At 40.8% G+C, this 25,856-nt stretch overlaps 1 protein-coding gene across 17 annotated transcripts in view; it reads right to left on the minus strand.

The window, feature by feature from the left end:
* The window catches only part of LOC108055996 (CUGBP Elav-like family member 4), a 143,429-nt gene extending 136,531 nt beyond the window's left edge, over positions 1-6,898 (minus strand). For all 17 annotated transcript variants that reach the window (XM_044393888.2, XM_044393883.2, XM_044393882.2 and 14 more), the window contains exons 1-2: positions 6,550-6,898; positions 4,674-5,116 (exon numbers count right to left, since the gene is read on the minus strand). In XM_044393888.2, coding sequence (XP_044249823.1) covers positions 4,674-4,733 — 60 coding nt within the window. In that variant the 5' untranslated portion in view covers positions 4,734-5,116; positions 6,550-6,898. The remainder of the gene's footprint in view (positions 1-4,673; positions 5,117-6,549) is intronic.
* Between the last annotated feature and the right edge of the window lie 18,958 nt (positions 6,899-25,856).

Raw genomic sequence — 25,856 nt, forward strand, 5'->3', positions numbered from 1 at the left:
TGTTTGCCGAGTTTCCTTTTGCATAATGTAAACATAATGTAAACATTCGGCTTCCTCTCTCTTTTTCTGTGCCTTGTTGATTTATTTGGGAAGTGGAAAAACAATAAGCAGCGTTCTCAAGGAGCTAGCAACTCGAGGAGCAAATATCATAAGGTTAAGGATGTTGTGAGAGGAAATAATTAGTGGTATAAAGAAAATGGAAAATACAAACGAAACTGGCCTATATATGTGTGCGAGGAAGACCGTAAACATTCTGCTGGGGCACATAAATAATAAACAGAAATACAATTTATTGTTCAACCGGCAAGGAGAGCGAAAACTCGAAAGCTAAAGGCCTCTTCATGCGGTTTTGCACTTCGGCGAAGGCATTTAAAAGTATGCAAAGTGTACTATATACGCGTATATGGATGCACAGAGAGAAAAGGGGCCGAGGGGCACTGGGAAAAGCATCTGGAAAATTTGTTCACATGACGCACGCAGCTGCCGCCGCTGCGAAGTGCGAGATTTTCCTTTGCTTGCCCAGTTTTCGTTTTTGGTATTTTTGCGCTTTTGTTTACATTTTGATTCAGCTATTTTGAGAAGCCATAAACAAAACAAAGGAAAACGTGCAGAAGCCCAAGCAAAAAGCGGAGGAGCAGAAGGAAATCGGAGCCGGGGGAAAAGTCGAAAGTCGGGAAATATATAACTAATATATATACATGGTGGCTGGCCGTAGCTTATACAGCGGGAAACCTAATGAGCTGTGCAGCTTTTGAAGTTGCCTCATTACGGTGATCGAATTGAATGGAATCGAAAATCGATCGATAGTCAAATGGAAGACCCACAATTAAGGCAGGCAGCCATAGATAAGACCTGGCCTCATGGGGCGGGGAATGGACACGCTCGAGGGTGTGCGTTAATCACGCAAGTAATTCTAATGCCCGACCCCTCGCTTTCCCCGACCCTGCCCCATTGCGATAAGTTTTCCAGCGCCCAAGGGGTGAGTTTTTCCTTGCTTTCCTGCTTTTTCTGGCACAAAGCATAATCAGCGCTGAACATGCCAAGCACAACAAAAGAAGCAAAAACTGTTGGCTAGCCTGAGACCGAGGGCGCAGTCTGTGCTCCCTATTAACAAAGCTATAAAACTGTCACCTCTAATAATCAAGAAACTCAAATTAAGCCTCGGAGCAAAGTCCGAGTCGCGTGCCCTCCGACATACATAATATAAATTCAAATAATTTCAGCCAAGCATAGCGGAATTGAGATCTAAAAAGGATTTTATTGAAGGTCCTTCAAAGGGGGGATTCTCTATAAAATGTAACAAATAAATGATCCTATTTAAATGATTTCTAAAGTTACTTAATCTTGATTATACTGAAATTAAAGATAAAACCTTTATAATAACCAAAATATTTCAACATTTTTTGTCATCGTGAAATAAATATTAACACCCAAAGTGAAAAAAATACAATTTTTGTATGTTAAAAAACGAACATTATTGTATGAAGATGTCTTAGAGATATTTATTTATTTTATACAGATACAGTAAAATTTTATATTATAAGCTCTCTAGACAGAGCTGGTTCTGGTAATTACATTTCTATTATACATTAAGCTCACATTGTTCTTAATTTACTGAAGCACCAATTCCATTTACTTTTTCTAATCTATTTCGAGCACATTCCCATTATGGAAAACTTCGTCCTAACCCTATCAAAAAGACCTTCTAAGAACATTTCATTGGCAAACAAATTTTCGCCTAGCCGTTCGCCCTGCCTTCTTAGGTAGTATTTATGATTATTAGGCTGGGCAATTTGCCGACTTAAGCAATTACCAGCAAGCCAACAAAAGGCGTTGGCGCTTTTCAATATTTATACGCTTGTCAACCCATTCCACTCCCACTCCCCTTTTGGCCCCGTCTAATGGTATGTAAATGCTTGACGGCTTACAAAACACCGAGCCAGGCATAACAAAGGCGACCACAACCCGTTATTATTATTGTTGCATACGTCAAGGCGTTCTCGCTATGCGGTCTGTCTTGTTTTCCCTGCGACTTTTTGTTTCTTCCTCTGCTTTGTTTTCTCAAGTAATTTGCACTGGCATGTAATTTAATAGCGTTGCATGTGTGTGAGTGAGTGTGTCTTAGCCGCACCGAGCTGTTGAATGCGCCCCCAGGTGGGCAGTTGAAGGGAGGGGCCGTCAAAAGGTATATTATGCCAGCGGCTGACAAGCCAGAGACTCCTTCGGACTCCTCAAGATTATTGGTTTCAAGGGTAAAATTATGAAATGAAGTGGAAAATTAAGTGTATGATTGTGCCAAGTGGCAACGTTCAAGAAAGCGCCGCCAAAGGACAGGCGATTAGAAGTGGAATGGCATAATGTTTGAAGGGTAAAGATGAAAGAATATTAAAGGATGGAACTAAAGGTAAAAAGGTTGGGGAGTGGTTTAAAGACGTAGATAGATTTGTAGAGAATTAAAAGGATTAACTGCTCCTAGAAATCTAAATATATAAGTCAGAAAATGTATCTAACGAATTTAAGAAGTAATTTAAGCACTTTGGGTTTTTACTGTCCGTTCTTCTTCTAAAGTCAGTCCATTTAGGTGCTTTGCTTTCTCAAAGGAGAACTTACATTCGACCAAAGGATACAACTTCGACCGGAAAGTTCGTGTCTCTGAGTCATGGCACAAAATGCAAGCGCTTCGCTCGCAAGAAATGAAAAGAAAAGGACCCCAAAAGAAGTGTGTCAACGACTTTGCTCCACTTAACCATTTAACGAGCAAGTTAGCTAACACGTAATGCCAGCAAAAAAACAACAAAAGGATGTGGAAAAATTCAAAACAAGTGGCACAAAATATTGAACAACAATAGAGGGAGGAGGACGGCAGGATTTCGGGATGGCGGAGCAGGGAAGCAACAGAGAACGCATGTGTCATCATTAGAATAAGGAGCGCAAGGATAACGGAGAGCGGAGGAGGACATTCGAACATCCCTGCCAAGGATAAAGGCAGACGCACAGGGGGCGGCCACAGGACGCGGGACGCACGCACAAAGGACAACAAAGAACGCCGGCGACGTCATCTAACGCAGCACGCACCACCCAACTACACCCACCCATCCATCCACCACCCTCTGTGCAACCCCCAGCTACATCTATGCCCGATCCTAGACAGCCACCACCATAAAAGTGAAATACACAATGAAATTTACGCAATATCCCCGAGTAACAGACTTTTCTGCGTTGGCGTTGTAATAAAATCAAAAAATAGAGAATATAGAATAGAGAATAAGAGAAAAGAGGGTGACAACTGGAGCAACGTCAACAACAACAACAGGAACAACATGTGAGACGCACTCACACTGATAAAGCAGTCAGCTGAAAGTGAAACAGATATATAAATCTATATGTGGGGGAAAATGAGAGGGCCGAACGTAGTTACTCAACGCAACAGAAATAAATGTAAATCCGATTAGAATTTAAGGTTTTTTCCTTCTTTTCGTAAATTCCACAAAGCTGGTTGACAACTTTGGGAGAATCAAGAGACTAAAAAGCAAGTGAATGAAAAAGTTGATAAATCAATATATAGGTTAAAGATGCGTCCATATGGTTAAAGGCAAATATCAGGTTGAAAAGAACAAGCTAGATAAAAGGATATCAACATAGCGCAGTATAAATAAATCGTAATCTACTATCGTCGAACTGGGAGATTTATGATCTTAATTAGGGAAACATTTTATTCTGGTAATTCTGTAAAACAAAAAACACTTTAATGTTGGATAAAATTCAAAGGCTGTGGAACCACTATTTAAACGCAAAATGTACAATTTACAATTAAATTTTAGGTACAATTTAATAATTAAAAAACGGTTTTGATAGAATAACATTTTTTTTTAGGTATATTTAACCTTTTTTGGTTTTTAAGTTAAATTAAAATTAGTAACAAAATTTTAAGACATATCTTATTTGCAACTTATTTTTCAAGAACAAGTTCTTTAAAAAAAACCACAAAAATTTTTTTCCTTACTTTACCAACCAAACATCGATAATTTAACAAAAACAAAAAATCAATTTAACATTTAAGATTTGAAAACCTAAAACATTTTTCATTTAGATGCTTCTCCTTGTCTAGAATTTAATCTTTTATCGAACTGTAGTCTTTTTTTTGGATTTTCAGGCATTTATTTCCTCTGGGGGTCGGAAAAACGGAGCGCTTTAAGCCGGGACCATTGGACTTGTAACAAAGAAACGGAGATGTTGGTCATTGTGAAGATTGCGGTGTGTTAATGGCCAAGAGACGCAGACAGTCGAAACGAGAGTCACATTGACCTACACACACAGACACACTGATTTCGAATTTTCGCACAAAAAATGTAACCGCAATCAGCCACACACACACACTCGCACTCACACAGAGGAGGACACACAGACACAGCGAATGATTAATTGTCAAAATATGTTGAGCAAAGCCAAAGGCAAAAAAAAAAGGAAAAAAGAGAGGAAAAGCGTCACAACAACATAATAAAAAGTGCGTTAGTGTGTGCGGGGCGATGTATGCATATGTATTTGTATTAAGTTGTCATTACGTGACTGCGGACAACAAGATTTATTATCATTTTTGGCCCCACCGTCCTGCGCCACCTCCCCCTCCCCCTGCGGTGTATAAATTCATTTTGACTCTCGATTTTGATACTCACAGTAACTTGTTGAGCAAACTCAACCTTCGGCTGGCCGACCAATTCAATAATATGAACCATATGGAACGATTTGCTCTTGGACGTGGCGCCTTTGCGAGAAAAAATTTTATAACGATTTTCACCGATTCTGCTGGAAGCTTTTTTAGGGTTTCTTCCTCTGGAAAATGGCCGTTGTTTATTTGTCTAAGTTTTTGTTTTGGTTATTTTTAAGCACTTTTTTAAAGTTTCGTTTCTGTTTTTCTGTTTTCACTTGAACTGTCTTCTCTGTACTTGTTACTTATTGATTTTAATGTATTCTCGTGTGGTTAGCCTGCTATAATGTGTGTATGGCTTAGTGTTTATAATAATTTATCTTATCTGTATTTTCCAGTATTTAAACACACGCGTGTACTTCTCTATCTCTTTTCTGCTTTTCCTTCTCTCTCTGATTTTTCTGCTCGTTTCTAAAATCGAATTAAAATTTGGTTTTGTGAATATTGGTTTGTGTTCGCTGTAAGCATGGGTAATTGAATGATTTTCCAGGTACAGTTGGCTTGAAAAATATATCTTTGACTGCGAGTTAAATTGCTTGGAACTGAGGTGAACGCCGGGAATGGATATAAAAGCAATCGAGGTAAATATTTATTGACATATTTATTGGTGTTGGCAAAGAAAATGATTTATCGTCTGGCGTTTGGGAAGGTCAAACAAGGAAATATGAAAATTTTCCAAAAAGGTGTAAACTATATTTTTGATTTCAAAATTTCAGTATAAATGCCAAACTATACAAAAATGATCACAGTGCACCATTATAAATTTTCAATCACTTCAATAAAAACCAAGCGAACAATTTCAAGCACTTTAAAGAAAATATAAAAAAAATGTTCTTTCGAAAAATCAACATTTCACATAGATGCAGTAGACAAAATCTAAAACTCCTCCTGCACAAGCAAGATTTTTGTTCAGTCACTCCAGAAATTAAACCGCCTCACATGAATATCAAAAAACTAGCGAAGCGATTTACGACCATTTTAACACTCGTCGAGTACCAAATTATTTCGATTTTAGGCCAGGGAAAATAATTTACTGTAAATATGGGCCATTCCGGCCACATCAAAGAGGCCGTAAAACATTTAAACCAACTGAAAAATTTCTACCATATACTGAAATAGCAAATCCCAGGCCAAAGAAAGGAAAATCATGCTCTGCTGGCCGAAAATCATTAAGAGCAGTGCATATTCAATTAACAGGGCCATATATATTGGCAGCTCGCACTGGCACAACTACACTTAAAATACAACAAAATACAGCAAACAAAACAGATTTTGGCGAAAAATGGTTTCAATGGGATCGAGTGCTGGAGAATCGGAATGCCATGGAGATGGAAATGAAATTATGGAATGCTCAAAATATTCAAATTCGATGTGAGAAACGTTTTCGGTGCTCCGCTCTGCTTTGGTTTGCTTTAGTTTGGTTTGGTTGGCTTTTTGGGCCAAAATTTTAATTGAAAATGTTTTCGTGTGCTGCGAGCGTGAAACAATTTTCGTTCGTTTGTTTATCTAGGCAAATTGAAAAAAATATATCGAGAATAAAACAGAGCGTGGAGAAATATCGAAAAAGTAAACCCCAGGCAAAGAGAGAAAAACAACCTGATCGGCAATTGGGTTTCCTCTCAGTGCCCAGTTTTATTTGGAAATTTTGTTGTTTACAAATTGTTTCTAATTATTTTCGGGATTGTTTATCGTGGCAGTCGGTCTATTTCTGGAGCTAATGTTAATGATGCTGATGGAGAGATTTAACAGAAATCGAGTTGTAATGAGTCAGGCAGGTCTGTCGTATGTGAAATATTTTGGAGCATAAGTTCAGGATGATCTTAGTGGTAATTGCCCTTGCTTACAGATTTAACAGTTATATATTTTTGAATTAGTTGTAGCTTGTTTTGTGTTATGGGATTGAGTAATCGAATTTTGTAAACTTTGTTTGCGATTTGGTGGCGAATTTGATTTGATTAAATTGGTTGTTATATTTGTAATATATTTTTGAAGCGAATTTGAATTTGAATTTTAATTTAATTGGTTGGTTTTCTTTTGTTTTGGTTTTTCTTTATTTTATATTGAATATTCGTAATTTGTATTATCGCTGTGTTTCAATATGCGTTTCTGAATTGAAGAACAAATGTCACACGACAGTCGACGAGAACTATACGAAATATTCCGACTTAACTACACAGAACTCAATTTCATACTGAAAAAGGACGGCGCTTACAACGGCGTCCAGAGCCCCAAGATCCGAGACGAGACGAACTGAACCCGAACCCGAACCCGAGTCCGACCGAACTTACGCCCACCCGACCAATTCGAACCAGCGCACTATGGGGCATTTGACCACTTTTGTTGGCCGAAATTAATAACTCGGTCATTTCAAAAGATATTGACTTGAAACTTTACCAGTCGCCATTTCTTATCCCCCCGCATATTATATATGATAATCATCCGGATCGGAAAACTATATCATATAGCTGCCATAGAAACGATCAAATTAACTTTGCTGTTTTTGGAGATAAATGCACATAACTTTAGAAATAGCAATTATGTAAGTTTTAAAACAATATTAACAGTTTTGTACAAATCGGACGACTATATCCTAAAGTTCTCAAAAAAAAGGGGCAAAGGAAAGAATTTACTTTACATTTGTACGACTTTTTGTTCAAGTTGTAGCGGAACTTTCGTTTTAAAGCCGCTAAAGTCCACTTAAGTTAGTCAATTACAAAGCTAAGTATTTCTACTATATTTTGATAATAATTTAAAGTCACGAAAGTCCTTACTTCCTTAGCCACCAGTGCAAACGATAGGAGTTTGTGAAATTTGAGGTTATGGTCTAAAAAATTAAATTACAGAAAAAGTGGCAATAAGTGGCGATTCTGACCATATACATTTTAACAACAATTAAATAATCTAAAAATCCCAATAGGTTCCAGAAGTGGACTCCGCTGGACTCACTTTGTTGCTCCATTTGAAAATTAGTTTTCTTACAAAAATGTACTTGTTAGACCACTCCCTTTAACACTCATTTGTAAGAAAAAACCGTCTAATTTTTGTCGTCGAACCACAAAAATACTTAGTACATAGCATAATCCTTTAAATCCAATCCAAAAAGTTTACTTAGATTGCTTAAAAACTCAAATTTAAAGCACTTTAAAACTGCAAGCAAAAAGTCGAAATACAACAGCTCGATAATTGCATATCAAACAGCTGATTTAACATCTCCTACCTTAACAGAGGCGACCTCTATCGGATTTCTGTAAACGTAACATTGTTAAATGGTCTTTTGTTAACACATCCTCAAACAACATTTTTTGTTTAAACGACTTTTAAAAAATGGGTTTTGGCCAACCAAAGTGGTCAAATGCCCCATAGTGCAGCGAACGCAACAGCCCAACACGCCGGCAAAACAACAACGCACACACGTTCGAGGTGGGCGATGGGCGATGGGTGGTGGGTGGTCGGTCTCGGTCCACCCCCACGTCCGTTCGGCTCTTTTCCCGAGCGTTGTATCGAACATGTGTGCTGTCGAACCGGGAACAGTCCCTAGCCGAAGTTTCGTATTCCCTATAAGATCTGGAGAGGGGTGGTTGGTCCTAAAATCCCGCTGATAATGGCTAGCTTGTTGCTTTCCAGGCTCTATCCCAAAGGTTCTGATGGTACGCCTTAAAGATCCCTAGCCTGAAACATCCCCTTTAACTTCAATACCCAATCGTAGTACCGCCGAAATCCTCGTGGAGCATAACAAAAACACAAAAATCACACCGAATTGCGGCACTCTCTAGCCAGAGCAGGCTGGAAAACCCAACAAGGCCTAAAGGGAAAATCCCCGAACTGTCGAAATCGTGACTCGTGTTTAGCCGATTCACGCGCAGGCGAGGCTCTCTCGCTAGCGCCCTCTCGCTCTCGCTCTCCAGACCCCCCATGGCAGGCGCGGCGAGTGCGAGCGAGACGGCCAGACGGTTAGTTTCTGGGCCCTAGATATGTAAGGTGTCTTGTGTAGTGGAGCGGAGTGCATCTGAGTGGGAGAGCGCGAGAGCCATGTGCCGGGCTTACTGGCTGGTTGTCTGCCCGCCGATTGTAGGGGGCCCTCGGTGGGGTGGTGGTGCTGGGCCACAGTAGTGGTGGTGTGTAGTCATGGGTGTTTTATGATGAGAAAGGCCGAACCGCGAGCGGGTTGGAGAATCGCAAAAACATGTGCGTTTCACTGCCCCTCTTGTCGAGGCTCGGGGGCTTGTTTTTGCATTTTCTGTTTTGACTGGAAGTGCTCATCATTGCGATGATAATTTTCTGTTGAATATTTATGAAACACATGACTCACAATGTGATTAAGGCTGCCTCCTTGAAGCGCCCAAGTCCCAAAAGGCAAACAAACACACAACGTGGCTGGAAAGCTACGCCAATAAGAGCAGCGAAGAGAGTGCCAAGGACTAAGAGAGTCCTGGCGAAGAGCGAATTGGGTAGTACGCACCCACACTAGCACGCCATTCACCGAAATCCTGGCAAATTCATCATCATGAGCTTCATGCTGATGACGACGCACGAAGACAGGAAGAAATTAATATGCGAAACGCAACAATTTTTGCCAACTACAACATCAACAACAACAATAGCAATAACAACAGCCGATGGAAGAAGAACACTTTTTTAGCATCGCTCAGAGCCGGCAAAAATAACAGCAACAAGGAAAACATCTGCGAGGCATTGAATAATGCCAGCCAAGTTTGGGGCGCGGCTTGTTGTGCTTTTTTCTCGGGGATTTCCCCTTATGGTCGAGACACAGTTTTGGCTTACACTCCCAAAACGGTTATGGCTGTGATTGATTTACCAAGGTAGTTAAAAAAGACACTTAAGACTTAAGATTTGATGATGCCATTAAAATCTTTTACAGAAAGTTTAAAAATATTGGCATTGTTTAAGGAACTTTACTTACGAAGAATACCATTATAAAAATTAAACAGAGCTCAATACCTTTTATAAACATTATAAAGGGAGGGTTTTTTAGGATTACGAATTAGTAAAAGGTACATTACTTTCTTTTTAAAAAATTCTAATTATTTTAACTAGGCGTGCGATTTAAGAAGACTTTATAAATAGGACTACTGACAGATATGTGTTTACAATTTATGTCGATTGTAAAATATGTTTGATTGGTATAGACCACTGTTCAGTCTTTTCCTTACGTTTTATTCATAAGAAGGTTTTTTGTTTGAACTGTATTTTGGTAGGTTGAATAGTGAGCCCTACGATTTTACACATTTTGAATCAGTTGGCCATCGGTTATGGCCAAAACTTATCACTGCGGTTCCAAACTCGCTGGCCAGGTCGGTTAATCCGCCAGCTAATATGCCAAAATACATCAATAGTCAGCTCAATTCAGTCGAGTTCAGTTCGGTTGAGTTCAGTCAGTCATTCATTCAAGCTGCTAACAATCTCCGCCCTTGACAGACTCGGAAACCTAACAACCTGCCAAAGCAGCAATGAATGTCGTCTACTCAGTTGCCTGTCCATCTGGCCTTTGCCACCCCACCCCACATGAAACAGCCCACCTACCACCTCCCACCACCCACTTCCCACCACCCCACGGCACTCCATTCAAGCGTTATTATTGTAGCTAGCTGTTATTCTTTTTCCCTGCTATTTTTGCTACGCGCTTTTTGCTCTCAGTTCTTTGTGCGTGGGTGTCTGTTTCTATCCCTCGATGTATTTGTGTGTCACTAGGATACGCAAAAGCATCACGCGCCGCAGCCACCCATTCCAACCCCCACTAAAGCAGTCGGAACCGGAGCTTCAGGACCCGTCAGGACCTCATCCTCGTCCACGTCCACGTCCTCGCATTCATCCTCATCCCCCGGCGACCGTCGCGCGTTGTCTTGGAGTTTTTCAATTTGATATGCTCGACCGATTTTCGCTCATTTTAAGCGCGGGACAACGTTGTCAGCATCGTCAGTCCGCCGCTGTTGTTGTTATTGTTTCTCCGCGTTGCGCTTGTCGTCGCCAATTTATCGCATTTTTACTTTGATTTTGCGTTAATTTTTGGACAGCAACAGCCGCTCCTCCCGAGAGGCTCGCGTTCGTCCGAGTTTTCTGTGTATTTAGCGCTAAATGGTGTGTTGATATTTTCTTCATTTTTTTATACGCTTTTCCCATGGCATCCGCCAGTCTCAGAGTCCTGAATCCAGAATCCAGAATCCTGCCCCCGGAGGCAGTCAAGTGTTAAGGCATATAATCAGTGTCAAGATGGCGACGATGATATGAAATCAATTTTACAAGGAGAGGAAGCTAGTTGATGGAATGCTATGCGCAAAGCTGACAGCGAAATTCTTAGCGATTCCACAGCCAGCTATGAGTTGGTATAAATAGATATGCGGTGAATCCATCATTTACAGGATTGAAACACAAATTGATAGACTTTGATTTAACTTCATAAAGTCGGTGTAATTTATTTCGGCATGTTTTATTTAATACTATTTATTTCTAATTCGGAAACCTTTGTTACTAAGTAGATTTCTCTCCACAACTACCGGGTATAAGTAATAAACAGCTAGTTTAATATGCATTAACTTATTATTATGGAAGGGAAATAAAGAAAATGGAACATAATCGTAAACGCGGGACTTTTACGAATCGGTTATGAAACGGAAGCCAACCGGTTATGGGCTAAATACACTCAACGTCTCGCTTTCAACATATTTTCAGCCGTTTATGCCCAGGAACTTGCTGTACGACATTATTAAATCCTGAAATGGCAATAAATTCAATAAAACGAAAAATCACCAATGATTTTTCTGCCATTTACTCGGGCTTTATGCAGTTGGACATTATCTGACACACCCACGCCCCCTTCGAACACGCAGCACAGCCACATGCCCACTTACACCGACTCAATGTCATTTGGATTTTACATCTTCTATACGTACAACAAGTCGTTAGGCCGAGTCGGGGCACTCAGCTCCAGAGCCATTGCCTTTATGCATCAACGAGCACACAAAAGTGGAGGAGGCCCAGGACCTCCCTACCCCCCACATGGTCGATATTTATGCGAAAATCAAGCGATAAATCTAAATTATATGCCAGTGCTAAAGCTAATGCCGTAGCAGCCATGACGGGGCAGCCTTGACTCCTGATCCCAGCTCCACAGCACACAACCCCCTACACAGGGAGTATTATTATGATGATTAGGCATCCTTCGAATGGCCTAATTAAAAACGAAACGAGAGGCGATGCTGATAGATTTTGATTATCATATAATTAGGAGAAGTTTCGTGTGCGAGCTGGGCCACATTTGTCACGATCCGTGAGGAGCGGAAAGGTCGCCGAAAGGAATACTTTGCCGGATGCCTGTCAAAAGTTGGCCGATGGCCACTGAAACTGAGTGTCCTGTCATACATGTCGCAAAATTTCATTACTACTGTTCGTTCTGCTGTGTCGTCAAGTTTTCGTTACGCTGTCAGCCGGAGGGGTCTGGGGGTCTGGGGGTCAGGGGTCACAACATCCAACCTAGGCATCAGCAGAAACTCTCTGCGGTCGAAAATTAATGAAAATTTCATAAACTGACGGGGCCTATATGTATATGTGTTATCTGTCTCAGCAGCAGAAGCCATCGCAGTGTTTGCGGTTTGCCATCATAACTTAATTAACAGCCGCACAAGCGAATCTGAGTCCGAGCCCAAGCGCAAACCCAAACCCTAGGCCAATATCAATCCCAACAGCCAGTCCAATCCAATCCAATCCAATCCAATCCGGTCGCAACCCCTGTCCCCCGGAGCCGTGATAGATACTGGGCATGATTCGCTGTCATCCCCTGCTTTGCATCTCTGACCCATCTAGGGCTGATCAAGTTATAAATAGTATTTCATATTTCACTACCAACGCTCTGTGTCGACCCAAAGAACTATGTCAAAGTAGCATATGTTGGGTGATGGGGTGGTGGATTGAGGGCCGGCCGGCAACCCTTTCAGCCCCTTGGGGCACTGCCAGTCGGCAGAAACTTAAGGGCGGCACCACCAGCTCAGCTCAGCGCAGCTCAGTCGCCCAAACACGTACTCATAATAATATTTCACTTTGGTCCCACAGAGAAGGTTTCCGCTTCCCTCGCCTCGCTTCCTTGGTCTCTGGTCTGTGTTGATAAATTGGCGACAGGGTATAAATTAAGAAATTGTACACTAATTGCGTAAAAAACTTGTTGTAGCTGCATACTTTCAGGCGGTTTTTCAATGCCACCGCAAGCGAGAAAAGTGGAGGAGAGGGCCAAAAGTGCGTGAAAGTGTTGCCGCATTGTAAAAAGTTTTATTTATCGATTTTGTTTTGCGACCCGCAGCAACCAAATAGCCCGCTTCCCTCACCCTCCTCTTACCGCCTTGTCCCATTTCAATTCCAATTTTATGTTGTATCAAAAATTGTTAAAGCACACATTTTGGCGTTTGGCAGCCACTGACTAAGTGGGTGGGGTTATGGGGTAGGTAAGGTAGGGGATGGAAAGTAGGGAGGTCCCCATCATCTGCGTGTTGCTGTTGCTTTTGAAGTTTGCACAACACAAAAACCGCAAAATCTAATTAACGGGGCGCTTGGTCTTGGTCTTGCCATTGCAGAAGGGGGCGGGGCAGCCCGAGGGGGCGGTAATTGTGGGCGGAGGTAGTTTTGTGAGGTGGCGCGGTTAGCGCGGGTTTTCTTTTGCTGTTCCTGGCATTTGGCTTCGGGGCTTTTCTTCCATGTTTTCTTCTTACTTTTAGCCGCTGGAACAGAAAAACCTGAAGGAGGGAGCAGCTCAGCAGCTCTTTTATAAGGCAAGACCAGAAATCGAAAGTGTTTTCCAAGCAGGTGACAACCAAGACCCTTGGCAACAACAAGCTGGCAAGCCACAGGATCGATGTCTCTTTTAATGGCGTTCAAACTGCTCTGGAATATCAGCATCAAGGATATTCAATTTAAAGGGGATTTTTCGGAGATTTTATCATCAAATTTGAATTTTTGTTTGGAAAACCAGCAATGGTATTTTTTTTACGGAATATTTTTACCTTTAGGGGAATATAATTAAGTTCATTAAGGCAAAAGAAAATATTTAAATGAGAACCAGTTGTTTTTAGAAATACAGTAGATTCTCAAGATTGTTAAAACATTTGTTAAATTTATCTATTGTTTTCAATAAAATGATAAATGCAATTTTTTAAATAATTTACAGCACTAAAAAGAATTATGTATGGATGAAACTATACCAAAAACATTGACAAAAGGAAACCATTTAAAAGTAGGGGAGAGTGGGGGAATTTCGTCACAGGGGCAATTTCGTCACCTGCAATATCTCGGAATCCATAAGTCGTAAAAATATATAATTTTTTTGTTTTAGTCCTTCAAGACGGCCAGACACAACCAATGCATTTGTTTTGCACAGAAGGCCAAGATAATTAAGCTATAATATTAAATGTGTTTTAACAGTTCGAAAGCTACATTTAGTTCTCGACGAAATTTTTTCTGTATGCCACAATTCAAAAGGGATAAGATACACGATTTTTTATATAATACACAGTGCTATAATGTGCATTTCTGCGTTAGTGATTTTTAACTTCGCGCCTAATTTCGGAAGAAAAATAATTATTTCTAAAAAAGTACTGTCTGGGGAAATTTCGCCACCCTATGCCTTTGGTAAATTCGCACCTATTTTAGATACATCTTTTTTTTATTTGACGAGCTGGCTAACGAACAGACTACCGGCAGCAGCAACAAATATAGGACGTCAACAAAAATGGTACGCTTGATCAGTGTAGCATACTTACAGGCGTAAAGTTCCCTACATTTTTCAGGTGACGAAATTTCCCCAGTTGTGTGGTGATTTTACCCCCCTGTGTGGTGAGATTGCCCCAGTATATTGGTTTTACTTTTTAATTTTTTATAAATCACCAAGTTAATTAAAAAAATAGGGGAATGTCACATTTTAAAGCTTAGTGCTAACCGCATTCAACAATAAAAATAGAAATATGATAACGTGTCTCAAGATGGACAATAAATAGCTTTGAAAAAATGCTGACGAAATTCCCCCACTCTCCCCTACAATATTTTCTACTGATTTTATATATTTTTTTCCATTCTACGTCGATTTGTTTTAAATAAAGTGCGAACAAAATGCGTAGAACCATAAAGCAATGATGGGCAAACAATTAAAAGTGCAGATGGTACATGATTACTTGGCTACTACGGGGATTTCCCACCTACTTCATCGCATACTTTTTCACATCTTTCTGCTACCATTTCTTTGCCATTAATCTCACTTGAACAGATTCGTCCTTCTGCTCGACAGCTGTGTCAACTTTAAGCATCATTTAAAGTATTTGGTTTGTTTGTCAATCTTGTTTTACATATTGCACGGAGTCGGGCATCCCAGCAACCAGCCCCCAACCCCCAACCCCGGCTCTATCTGGATTGACAGACCTCAGTTAGTGTCATCATAATCATTTTGTCATTAATATGTCTGACTGGCCACAGGACGCGTCGTCGTCGTCGTTGTCGCTGTCGCTGTCGTCCTTCGAGGTCCTTCCTCCTTTCTCGCCCCTCGTTGTCGCATAATCTGCGGTTTGCTTTTTGTTGTGTTCATTTTGTGTTTGTCGCCTGGTCTCTCTCTCTTTCCATCTCTATCTCTCCGGTTCTTCGGGGAGCCAATCCATTGAATTATATGGATTTTTGCTTGAATAAAATATACACATATATGGCCGAGCATGTATGGCCCACCCTAGCCCAACATTTCCGTATTTTTATTTGTCTTGTCTGCGCTCTCGCTCGCACTTGGCTCCTCCGGTTTTGTGTGTGTTTTGTTTTGCCTTTGCTTTTAGCTTTGCCTTGCTTTTGGCCATATATCGCAGCATTCGGCCCCTGTGATTGACGTTGCCTTAGCTACCCGGCTACTGAGATCCCGATCCCTCGGCCTCCCCAAAAAAAAGAGGAAAAACAGAAACGGGGGCCAAATCATCTGGGCGGCAACCAAAGCCTCAGCCAAACATTCGCATTTCATTTTGCCCTTCGTCTGCCTTACAATGTGTGTGTGTGCTATATCCCTATATAGAAAACGGATGTGTGTGCGAAAAGTACTCCTAGGCCCTTACATAAGTACGTGCCCCTCTGCCCCCGACCCCCAACCCACGAGTTCCTATCCCTATCCGTGTTGTGCTATCTCTCCATGCATTTTGACATACTTATGTCGTTTCATGTTTTTGCTGAATTTGCAAAAAAAATAAAATAAAATAAAGAAGGAAGGAAAATCAAGGAAAAAAGAAAATCGTCAGGAAAATAAAAGTTTGTTTCCCTTTGTTCGCCTTTGACTCCCCATGCGATTTTCTGTTTGTTGTTGGTCCCCGTTCTCTTTGGGCGGCAAACGCTCTTAGGAAAAGCCTGGAAAAGTGGTCGGAAAAGCGCGCATGTGTTGTAGCCATGACACTCAATTCGCCGCAACTTGAAGGGATTCTGCTGAGGCGAATTGGTTTCAAGAGGGGTGTTTTCATCATAATTTCCTTGCTTGAGATATTATTTAGGAATATCAACAGAGGATAATGAAACCCATAAAACAAAATCAGTTTTACTTAAAGATCATAGTAATATTTACCTTTGTTTATCTTTATTTTAAATATTTTATATTTCTTTAAAATTTTTATTTCAGGGAAATTTCCCCTTTGACTTTGCCGTTACCCCTGCTGGAATGTTCCTCGCTACCCCTCATTTATGACTTTGCTTTTGCTTTGCTTTACTTTCCTACACAATTCAGTCTTATCAGTTGGCCCAAAAAGATATTGGCTAGTGGGTTATTTTTTTGGAGGGAGGCGAGAAGCCATGAATATTTCACAGGCGGCAACGAGAACAATTAAACGAACAATTGCACGCACTGGCGCGCATTTCACTTGCCTGTTTGGAAGTTGGAAGTACTTTGGGCCTCTATTAATAGATCGTTTTTGTGTTGTTTGTGCTGCTGCTGCCTTGGTTTGTTTACACCAGAAGTAAAGGCAGCGCGATGGGTAACAGGAGCAGGGGAACGTGCCGCAACGGAGGCGGCTAATTATTCTAATCAGTGGGAAAGGGAAAGGGAATGGCAGGCAGGCAGGCAGAGCAATTGAACTGCTGTTGACCCCAGTGGCAGTTGATGCAAACGAGGGAAGGAAACTCGAAAAGACACAAAGATACACCATATGGTTGCGGTTGCAGCAGAAGTAGAAGGCAACAAACAGCGAGTGGGAATGTATCTGGCAGATACTTTTAGCATACAAATCACAACAACGTCACAACAAATTGCCAGTATTTCGTCTAACAAAGTTGTGGGCTGTCATTTTTGAAGTTTTCGCCCTCACCCATCTATTTATCTCTTTCGTTTTGTGTGCTGGCAGGTAGCCCGGGAAGAACGAAGCGTGAAATTTGTTGAACAAAACGTGAAATGAGCCATGAGATGGGTTAGAAACAAAAAGAACCACATAAATTACTTACAGATCAGTTTTTGTGGGTCAGTGCCTTTTTTGTATGGCTTTTAAATTCGTTTTTAATGCACTCGATGACACTGTGAACTAGAACTTTAAATTGCTCTGCTCTGCCATCCATCAAAAGATAGATAACACACATGGTATACACATTTATCACCCCACTCTAAATAATATCCAATCAAATTAGCCACGAAATCCGTTTTGGCTAGCAGTAATTAAGCGAATCTGTCACACGAAATTCAATATTTTGCAACTCAATATTTGATTATGGAAAGCGATATAGCAGATATACCCAGATATATATACACATATACACCTGCCCAGGTCACGAGCAGGGCAAAAAATCAGTGCAAATAACAAATGACCAAACAAACCCAAACACAGAGGGCAATGATGAGGTGGGAGGGGGGTGTTGGGGGATCCTGAATCCCCCCCTTTTGCAAGGGGCAACAAATCATCATCTGACGATGCGTCACGTCAATAACGAACGCAGTTGAAAAATTGTTAAAATTGAATTACAGTTGCAAAACGCTGAATCCTGAAAGAGCAAACACAGCCACGCCCTCCAGCCGTCCTGCCGCCCACACTCACACACATTCAGAGAGAGGTGGAAAAAAGTCAACGCATATGAAAAACGACAGGAGGCGGAGAAGACTCCACTTTTTTGGAGGCCAACGGGGCTGGGTGCGAGTCAAATCTGCATATCCTTCAGCAAATAGACAACAAATTGCAATGTGATATACAGTTGAGTTGATGGCCGCGCTGTCCTTGGCTCCCTGCTGCCGTTGGACAGCGGTGAAAATTGATAAAATGATATTGATGAATTGCACATGGCAATGGAACCGGGGTAGGGAACTGCATATCCTTCAGCAGCAGGAGCGGCACCAGGAATCGCCATCGCATCAGCCTGCAGCGTCCTCAGCGTCCGATGATGATGAAAAATTAGCTTCTGCCTTTGCATTGCTGATGGCTTCTCGGTTGGATGCGTGAGTGCGCAAATAGTTAGCGCCTCCGGCCGAGGCGATTCTCCTTCTCCAGGCGGAGTGAGCAAGATTAATGAAGGGACTGCGTCCGTGGGCGGGAAAGGCACGGCATCGGGGCGCAGGTAGGGGCCAATCCAATTAGAAATTGAGATGGCAGCAAAAGATGGCCAGGCTCCATTCCATCAGGGGACTATCACAGGCCCCATTTATGTATGTTTTCCTGAGATCAAATGTAAAGGATTCTTTAAGAATCAGGAAGACTAACTTGGGAATCTTAATAGGAGGTAAATAATTTTTCATACTTTGTTTATAATCTGTTTGTGTAAGTGATTTGCTGAGCAAAACAAGTCGAGTTGTGACTTTCGGACACTTTTCTGAGCAGATAAATTTCATGCGAAAACATTAAAAGATTTTTAAATCGATCTTAATAACTCCACGATTTTAGATTTGATCATTTTCTTTCCAAAAATATAAATACTAAAAATATAAATAAACAACAAGGTTTTCTCCTCAATTAATATATTTTCTGTTTTGGTCCACTTTCCCTCATTCGATTTATAGGCCTTTTCATTACTTCCGAGACTTTATCCATCTTGAGCATTTTAGCATTCATTTGAATTTATTGCCATTTCCATTTCATTTGGCCGACGCAGCCACACAGCATCTCATATTATAGTTTCCTTCATCACATTTGTTTTCGGCAAAGGGGGAGGAGAGTGGGCGGCAAAGGATATTTTTCACCTGGACAACCGCAGGGGGACTCTGCGTGGAAAGGGGTGGGAACTTTGTCTGCCCTTCGTGCCACAAAAATTTATAAGCGCCTTGCGCCAGTTTGCCATGGTTTTTGTTGTTATTTAAGAGAAAACCCCAAACGCAATTCGTGTAGTTGCTATAAATAAAACAAAAGCACACACACACAGATACCCATCCAGCATACAACCACCCACTTCTCCTCTCGCTTTTCCACCCGCTGTGTGTTCGGTTTATATAAACTTAGATAACAAACAGCTTGGTTATTTATTTTTCTTAATATTAACGTCAACATTCAGCGCACATGTTGCACGCATAGAGCTCCACCCCCGCACCCTCCAACCCCCCACTGTTTTGGCCCAGACGCAGACATAGATAAAGTCATTTACACACACACACTCACAGACAAATGGAGAGACTGTTGCGACTGTTGTAATATTTGTTGCCATCTTACAGGCGATGGGCAGTGGGCGGAGGGTGGTTGGAGGTATATGGATGCGAGGTGTGCAACTAAATCACATCAACAACATTGCTAAAATTTATAACTGTTTGCCCGGCAAAAAGGGGGAGTGGCACCACGCGTGTGCCACTGTGTGCGTGGGTATTTATGTTGGCTTCTTCTATCCACTTAGCCTTGGTTATTTTGACTTTATTAAGCCAAAACACGTTGCATAGCTGCTAAGCACGCGCAGATAAATATAAACAAAAGAGTCAAATCGGTTGGCTCCTGGAGAAAGGTGGTATGTGGCGAAAGCCATCGGCAGGCCAAGTGAGAAAATATCCAAGGGAAGGTAAGACAGGACAATAAACTTTTGGGAACTGCCTCTTTAAAAAGAAGATGCTGCCTTTGAAACATATTATTATCAAGATTATGATCTTTTTCATTTAATATCATTTGGCCGAATTCTCTCTGTCGGAGATTCTCTGACTTCGAAAAAAAAGTAGGAGAAAGTTAAAGCGACAATAACAAATTCTTTCAATTCAAAGTAGAGCGAAATAGCTCCTAAAGTTACATGAGTCGGAGGGAGAAAGACACGTTCGAAATTCGAACTGACCTGTTGTATACAATTCGAGCATATCAAATTGAGATGCCGCATATCAAGTTAAAATTTATACCACAAAATATCAAATTGATCATCGCTTCAAGTCAAGTTTTTTTGTGTATACCGATCTTTTATTGAATTTAAATTGTTTTGCAAAATCTAAATTACACACAAGATTGAAAAAATTTAAACTATTTAAAATATAATTTTTATTTATTCAGTTTGGTAGAATTCAAATATTAAGAAACTTACTTTTCATATAAACCCGTGTTTATTTATTACCGTTTTAATTTTATATTAAACCGCTTTTTATTAAGTTTTTTATTGGGTTATTCAAAATATTTTTGAGATAACTTGATTTTAATAGTTTTATTTCCTTGCAAAAAGATATAATTCAACACTTTCAACCTTCGCCACATAAATAAGCGTATAAATCAAAAGGCGACATTCAAAACACATTTTGCTGGCTCGGCACAAATTGGCCAGAAATCAGAAACCTGGGCTAAGTCAAAACAGGAAGAAAAGTGAAGGTAGAAAGCGAAGAAATGTAAGGAGGACCCAGTTCAATGCCTTTGATAAGTGTGGCCACATTAGCAGCTCACTAAAGCCTGCCAACTCCGCCGACTGTGAAACTCCTTGACTGACTGACTGTCAGATATTTTTTGGAACGGCATCAAACATTCGGAATGCACTGCCATCGAGGCCCCGTCCGAGAAAAATTCCTTTGTCAACACCTCTGGAAAATTCGAACACTCTGCCTTCTTGACTGAATTTGCAGGACGAACTATTTGACAAGCGTTAATCAATCAAACACAAAGTGAAGTCTGGATGAGATGTACGTATGACAGCAGGCAAAACCTTTTTAATAATATTTTCTAACCCAGCCACCCTCATTCGACCTCGACCCTCGCCCACTTAGTCAGTCAGTCAAGATGGGTTGTCAGAGGTAGGAAGATAGAAAAGATGAAGAAAAAACAAATGTAGAAGGCCAGAAATCAGGGTACCAGCTTATTAACGACAATGGTTGAGTACTCTGCCTTTTAGGAAATATTGTATGGTCGTAAAGAAATAATTTCTAGGTATCTAAAAGAAAAAGTATAAAAGAGGAAAAAGCTAGATTTTGGAAAAAATTTTAAATGTGAAAATATTTGACTAAAAGTATGCATTGAATAGTCGTCCTCCTGTATCAATTCATCCCTTTTGTGCTGCAAATATATTGTAGCATACTTTTGGACACTTATTTTAATGGTATACCAAAAAGGTTTTCAAAAACCCAGCTATTTCTCGGTTTAGTCTGGTCATTTAATTTATAAATACAAAGTAAAATGAACCAAGTTACTTAAAGCAATGTATATCCCCAAATATCCTTGGTAAGAGTATCAAAGTTGAAAAAAATTGGACATCAGAGCATAAGGCACGCACTCACCAGGGATTTGAGTGGAGTGAGAAATCTTCGGGCTGGTTCTGTGCGGACTGGTCAAAATGGGATAAGATGGACCAGGACGAGAGAGAGTTTACCTTAAGCTCGAGACTTTCGGAGGTCTAAGAAATTGCCAAATTTAATAAACTTAAAAGGGTGCGCATGTAAGGATGTCTGTGCCTGAGACACACACACACACACCCATGCACGCCCACTCATACGCACAGTCATGTAATCAGCAACAACTTGAGTTGTCAATAAAATTGTGATTTCTTAGGACAGGAAGTGTGGCGAGGGGATGGAAGGATGCGAGCAAAACAGATTATTATATTGTTTGGGCAGCCATAAAAACTGTAGCCGAAAACCCGAACTCAAACCCGAGAGCCCCATCCGCTCTTTAAAGAGCCTTTTTGCACCTGTAGTCCGTGGCCGGGAAGTGGTTTAAAAATTTATAGTAATGCGCCTATGGCTAGGCAACACATTGCCGTAAGCAGATGGCACACGCACACACACAAGCTGCAGGATAATAAAGGAAATTGCTGGGCAATTTTGCGGCTCGAAAAGCCTCGGTGTGTCTAATAAAACTAAGTGGGAGCCATCGCGTTCGCCGATAAACGAAAATTGATATTTAATGGGCGTTCTTTCATTCCCAAATTGACATTAAATTCAACTGAAATCCGAGCAAGATTTAGCTGGCCCTCATCCCCGCCCCAGGGCATCCAAAGTTCATTATGCACCCTCCCCCGATCCCGATACCACCCCCCATTTCTGGCTCATCCCGGCTCACATTCCTGCATGTCAAAGTCAAAGGACTTCGACTTCGACGGAGTCGCGCGTGGCAAACCATGTAAATCAATCAGTTCGGCGTGCCTTCTCCTCGAAGGCAGCGCTTATATAAGAGTACCCATCTCAACTCGCAACTCCCGGCAACAATGATGTATGGATGAACGTTGTGCATCATTGATGTAGAAAATGTTTTAATGTTATTATTGGCCCAGTGCCAATCTTCCATGTGCCTGCTGGTGACAGTTCGGTTTTATTGAATTTTATTCACTCCAGAGTTGTGCAACAGGCTGAGTGTAGAAATAAGTCAGGGAAATCGGCCAGACACGAAAATTACAGGGTATTTTACAAGGAAAGGAAAAGAGTAAGGACACAAGGTGTGGGATAGGAATTTTTTCTCATTTATAAAATCGTTTTAAAATATGCGGTTCCTGGTTTGAAAATCTTAAATACTTTTAAAACCGTAAAAAATAGAGAAGGCAGCTGATCTGCATTCGAAGTCTAAACACTTCCATTCTCTGTCCAAAAATAAAACTCTTTCCCGCACTTTCTCATCTCCCCCTAAACACTCATTTGTGCAACAAAGTCCGCTTTCCCATCTTCGGATTTTCCTTTTTCACACAGCATACAGGAGTCTTAAGTGTGCTTTCTTTGCCCCACCTTTTTTCTATATTTTGCCCACTCACATTTTTGGGTGCGTGCTGGAAAAGTTTTTCCCATCTTCCTCTTTCGGTTGGCAAAAAAAGTTTGTTGCTCCTCAAACAAGGCTCACAACAAGAGCGGCGAAACACAATGGGAAATATTGATACTGAAATATAAAATGTACCCTCTAGCCGAGGGGTAAGATGTGGGTCTAAAAGGTATCCCAAATACAAATATGAAAATCTACGAAAAAGGAAAAAGTGGGGGGCCAAGAAAGACACTCATGTGGACACTTTGACACACAAATTTACAAGTTTGTTGCTACTTTTTGCCGGATCCCCAAATACAAAAGCGCTTGAAAGCAATTTCTCTCTCGAACCACCCACCATCCTCCCAATTTGGTACTTCTCCCGTGTTTGCCGAGACCAAAAGTATTGATGAACAGTTGTTTGTTGCTGTCGCAGGCAATGGCGGCAACTTATTAGAAAGTTCACAAACACACACTCACACACACAGTCGCAATCAGGGATATCTTTGCGTGGGTGTGTGCGTGGAAAGTCAATAAAATAAACGTTCTATGTTTGCGGGCAAAGAAAGTAAGAGGCGTTTTTGGGGGCCGGAGAGGCAAAAGGAGCCTGGAAAGGCACACCAAAAATAGGCAACACATTATGCATACATATCACAGTTTCTTACTTGCGCAGGAATGCGTTCCTGAAATACCCTGGCATATGGGGAACTGAATATTATAAATCTTTAAAGGCAAAGACTGTAAACAAATGAAACGAAATCAATCAGAAATCTTTTAAAAGAAGGTTCACAAAAATGGATGAAATTCAATTGCAGAATTTAACAATATTATCATCTTGGTACCAAAAGTCATTGGAAGTCAATGCAATATGGCTTAATTTTTAATCCATGAGAAGCTTATTAGTATCCAATCGATTACCATTTCCGCTCATTTTTCTTTCTGTGTATCGAAGAGCATCTAAGCTTTCGCTTGACACACCCCATATTCCATTCCAACAATCGCCACTCATTTTTCGCAGTTTTTACCAAAGTTGCCTCCTTTGGTTGTCGTTGCTGTTGTTGGTGTTGGCAACTTTCTGCAGTAAATGGTATTTATGTTGGTTTAGTAAACTTTGACGATAACGCTGAATGGTTCAAGAGCCGGCTGCAGGATCCTGGAAAGGACGATTGGTGGCCCATGAGCCATCAGCCCGGCGTCTGTGCATCGCATCCAACGTTGTTGCGTTGACGACCTCAACAACATCATGTAGAATTACGAGTATTTGAAAAGTTTTACAAGTAATTTATTTAGGCGCAAGTTTTTGAGACTCTGCTGGGGCTCCCTCGCCCTCACTGGCGGTCAGACCGTGAAAAAAAGATGAAAATAAAAAAGAGACAGGGAAAGGATGTGAGGCCACGAGGGGATGATGGCACATCGACAGCTTCAGACCCCCAAAAGCATGTGTTGCGGTTATGAGCAAACAAATATAAAAGTATCCCGCCGAAATAGCTTACAAGTACATCAAATTTTCATAAATTAGGCATGCATAAATAAGGCAGAGCCGGCAAAACTTTTTCCGTTTGGCTTCCGTTCATTCTTTTTTTTCCCCCCTCTTATCGAATCGAGGTCGTGTCATGAGCTGGCGAAAATTATGTAACGCATAATAATTCATCAGAAAGTGAAGTGGAAAGGGACGAGGCAGCGGGGAATGCGGATGGTGTCTGTGCAAATTGCAGCAAATTGTTGCCGAAACATAGTGAAATATGTCCGATCATCATCAACGAGGTCGGGACCTCGTCCCTCATTATGGGCATATAGAAAAACTATAATGAAAAGGTCCGCCAACAGCTGTCCCAGAAACGAATGAAGATGTCAGGGAAAAGTTTCCCTAATGAAATGCCTGGGCGCTGGACGTAGATGGATGGATAAGTTGATTTGAGTGCTTGAACCGGGGGGCAAACGTAATGTCAGGGCGTAAATACTGAGAGGTGTAAGCGATTATTAGATGTTTGACATGTGGGAGAAGTTTTCCTCCCCCGCCCCCTGCTTCAAAGACCACATGGCCAGTCCCAAGGAGCAATCGAAGAGTGTTGAGCCTTGGGCACTTTTTTGTTTGTCCGGCAAAAGCAGTGAAATTTAATGAAACTAAAACCAAGAAACCCTTCGTCGAAAGCTAGATAGCCTTGGCCATAAGTAAATAAACAGCTCACACACCCACACACACACGCGTGTCGGGAATCCTGTCATGTCCTGCTTTCGCTCATATTAATTACAATCCATGTGAGCAGGCCTTGGGCTACAACAGACGGAAGCGCTCGGCAAATTCCTCAGCAAAGCTCAGCTCAAAGTAATTAAAATTAAATCTCAAACTAATTATTATTGAACTTGGGCCGGGGAGGACTTATCCATATATGTTTGTACGTGTCCGTATCGGCATAACTGTGTTTGTGCGGCTTTCCCTGCGGTCATTTTCCGAGCGCTCAATCAAACGAATTTTCGTCAAGGTTATCAGAGGGTTGGCCTTAAAGCCAGTAGCTATTAAAGAGGCCGCACTGTATTGGTAATAATTTAAAGGAATAACAGTTGGCTTGCCCATTGCTAATGCAGTTTGCTAGAGCGAATGACATTAATATATTAATGTTCTTTAAGTAGATTTTTAGATTAGCATGTAAAGGTTTATATTTAAAGCAGATTTACTAATTTATCTAATTTATTTTCTTTGAATGAAAAATATGATTAAAGTTTATATAAACAAATTTGATTGAAGTCAAAATCATTTCTGCACACATACAAATAGATATCAAAAATATTTAAATAAATCTTTTAACAAATAATAAACCATTTAACTATTTTAATAGGGTGATAGATCCATTTTTTTGTAGTACACTAGTAATTTTTTTCATGAATCCATTATTAAGCGACTTTTGTTTGCGCTTCACTAATTACAACAACAATAACAATTAAAAAAGATAGAAAGTTTAAAAGAGAATCAGATGCAGAGGAGCAGTGAAATCGTAAACAATTCAAACTGCTATCGCACTGAAACAATAAAATCTGATTGGAAACATACACATATGTATATG

Source organism: Drosophila takahashii, chromosome 3L, assembly GCF_030179915.1.
Source record: "Drosophila takahashii strain IR98-3 E-12201 chromosome 3L, DtakHiC1v2, whole genome shotgun sequence".
Lineage (NCBI taxonomy): Eukaryota > Metazoa > Arthropoda > Insecta > Diptera > Drosophilidae > Drosophila > Drosophila takahashii.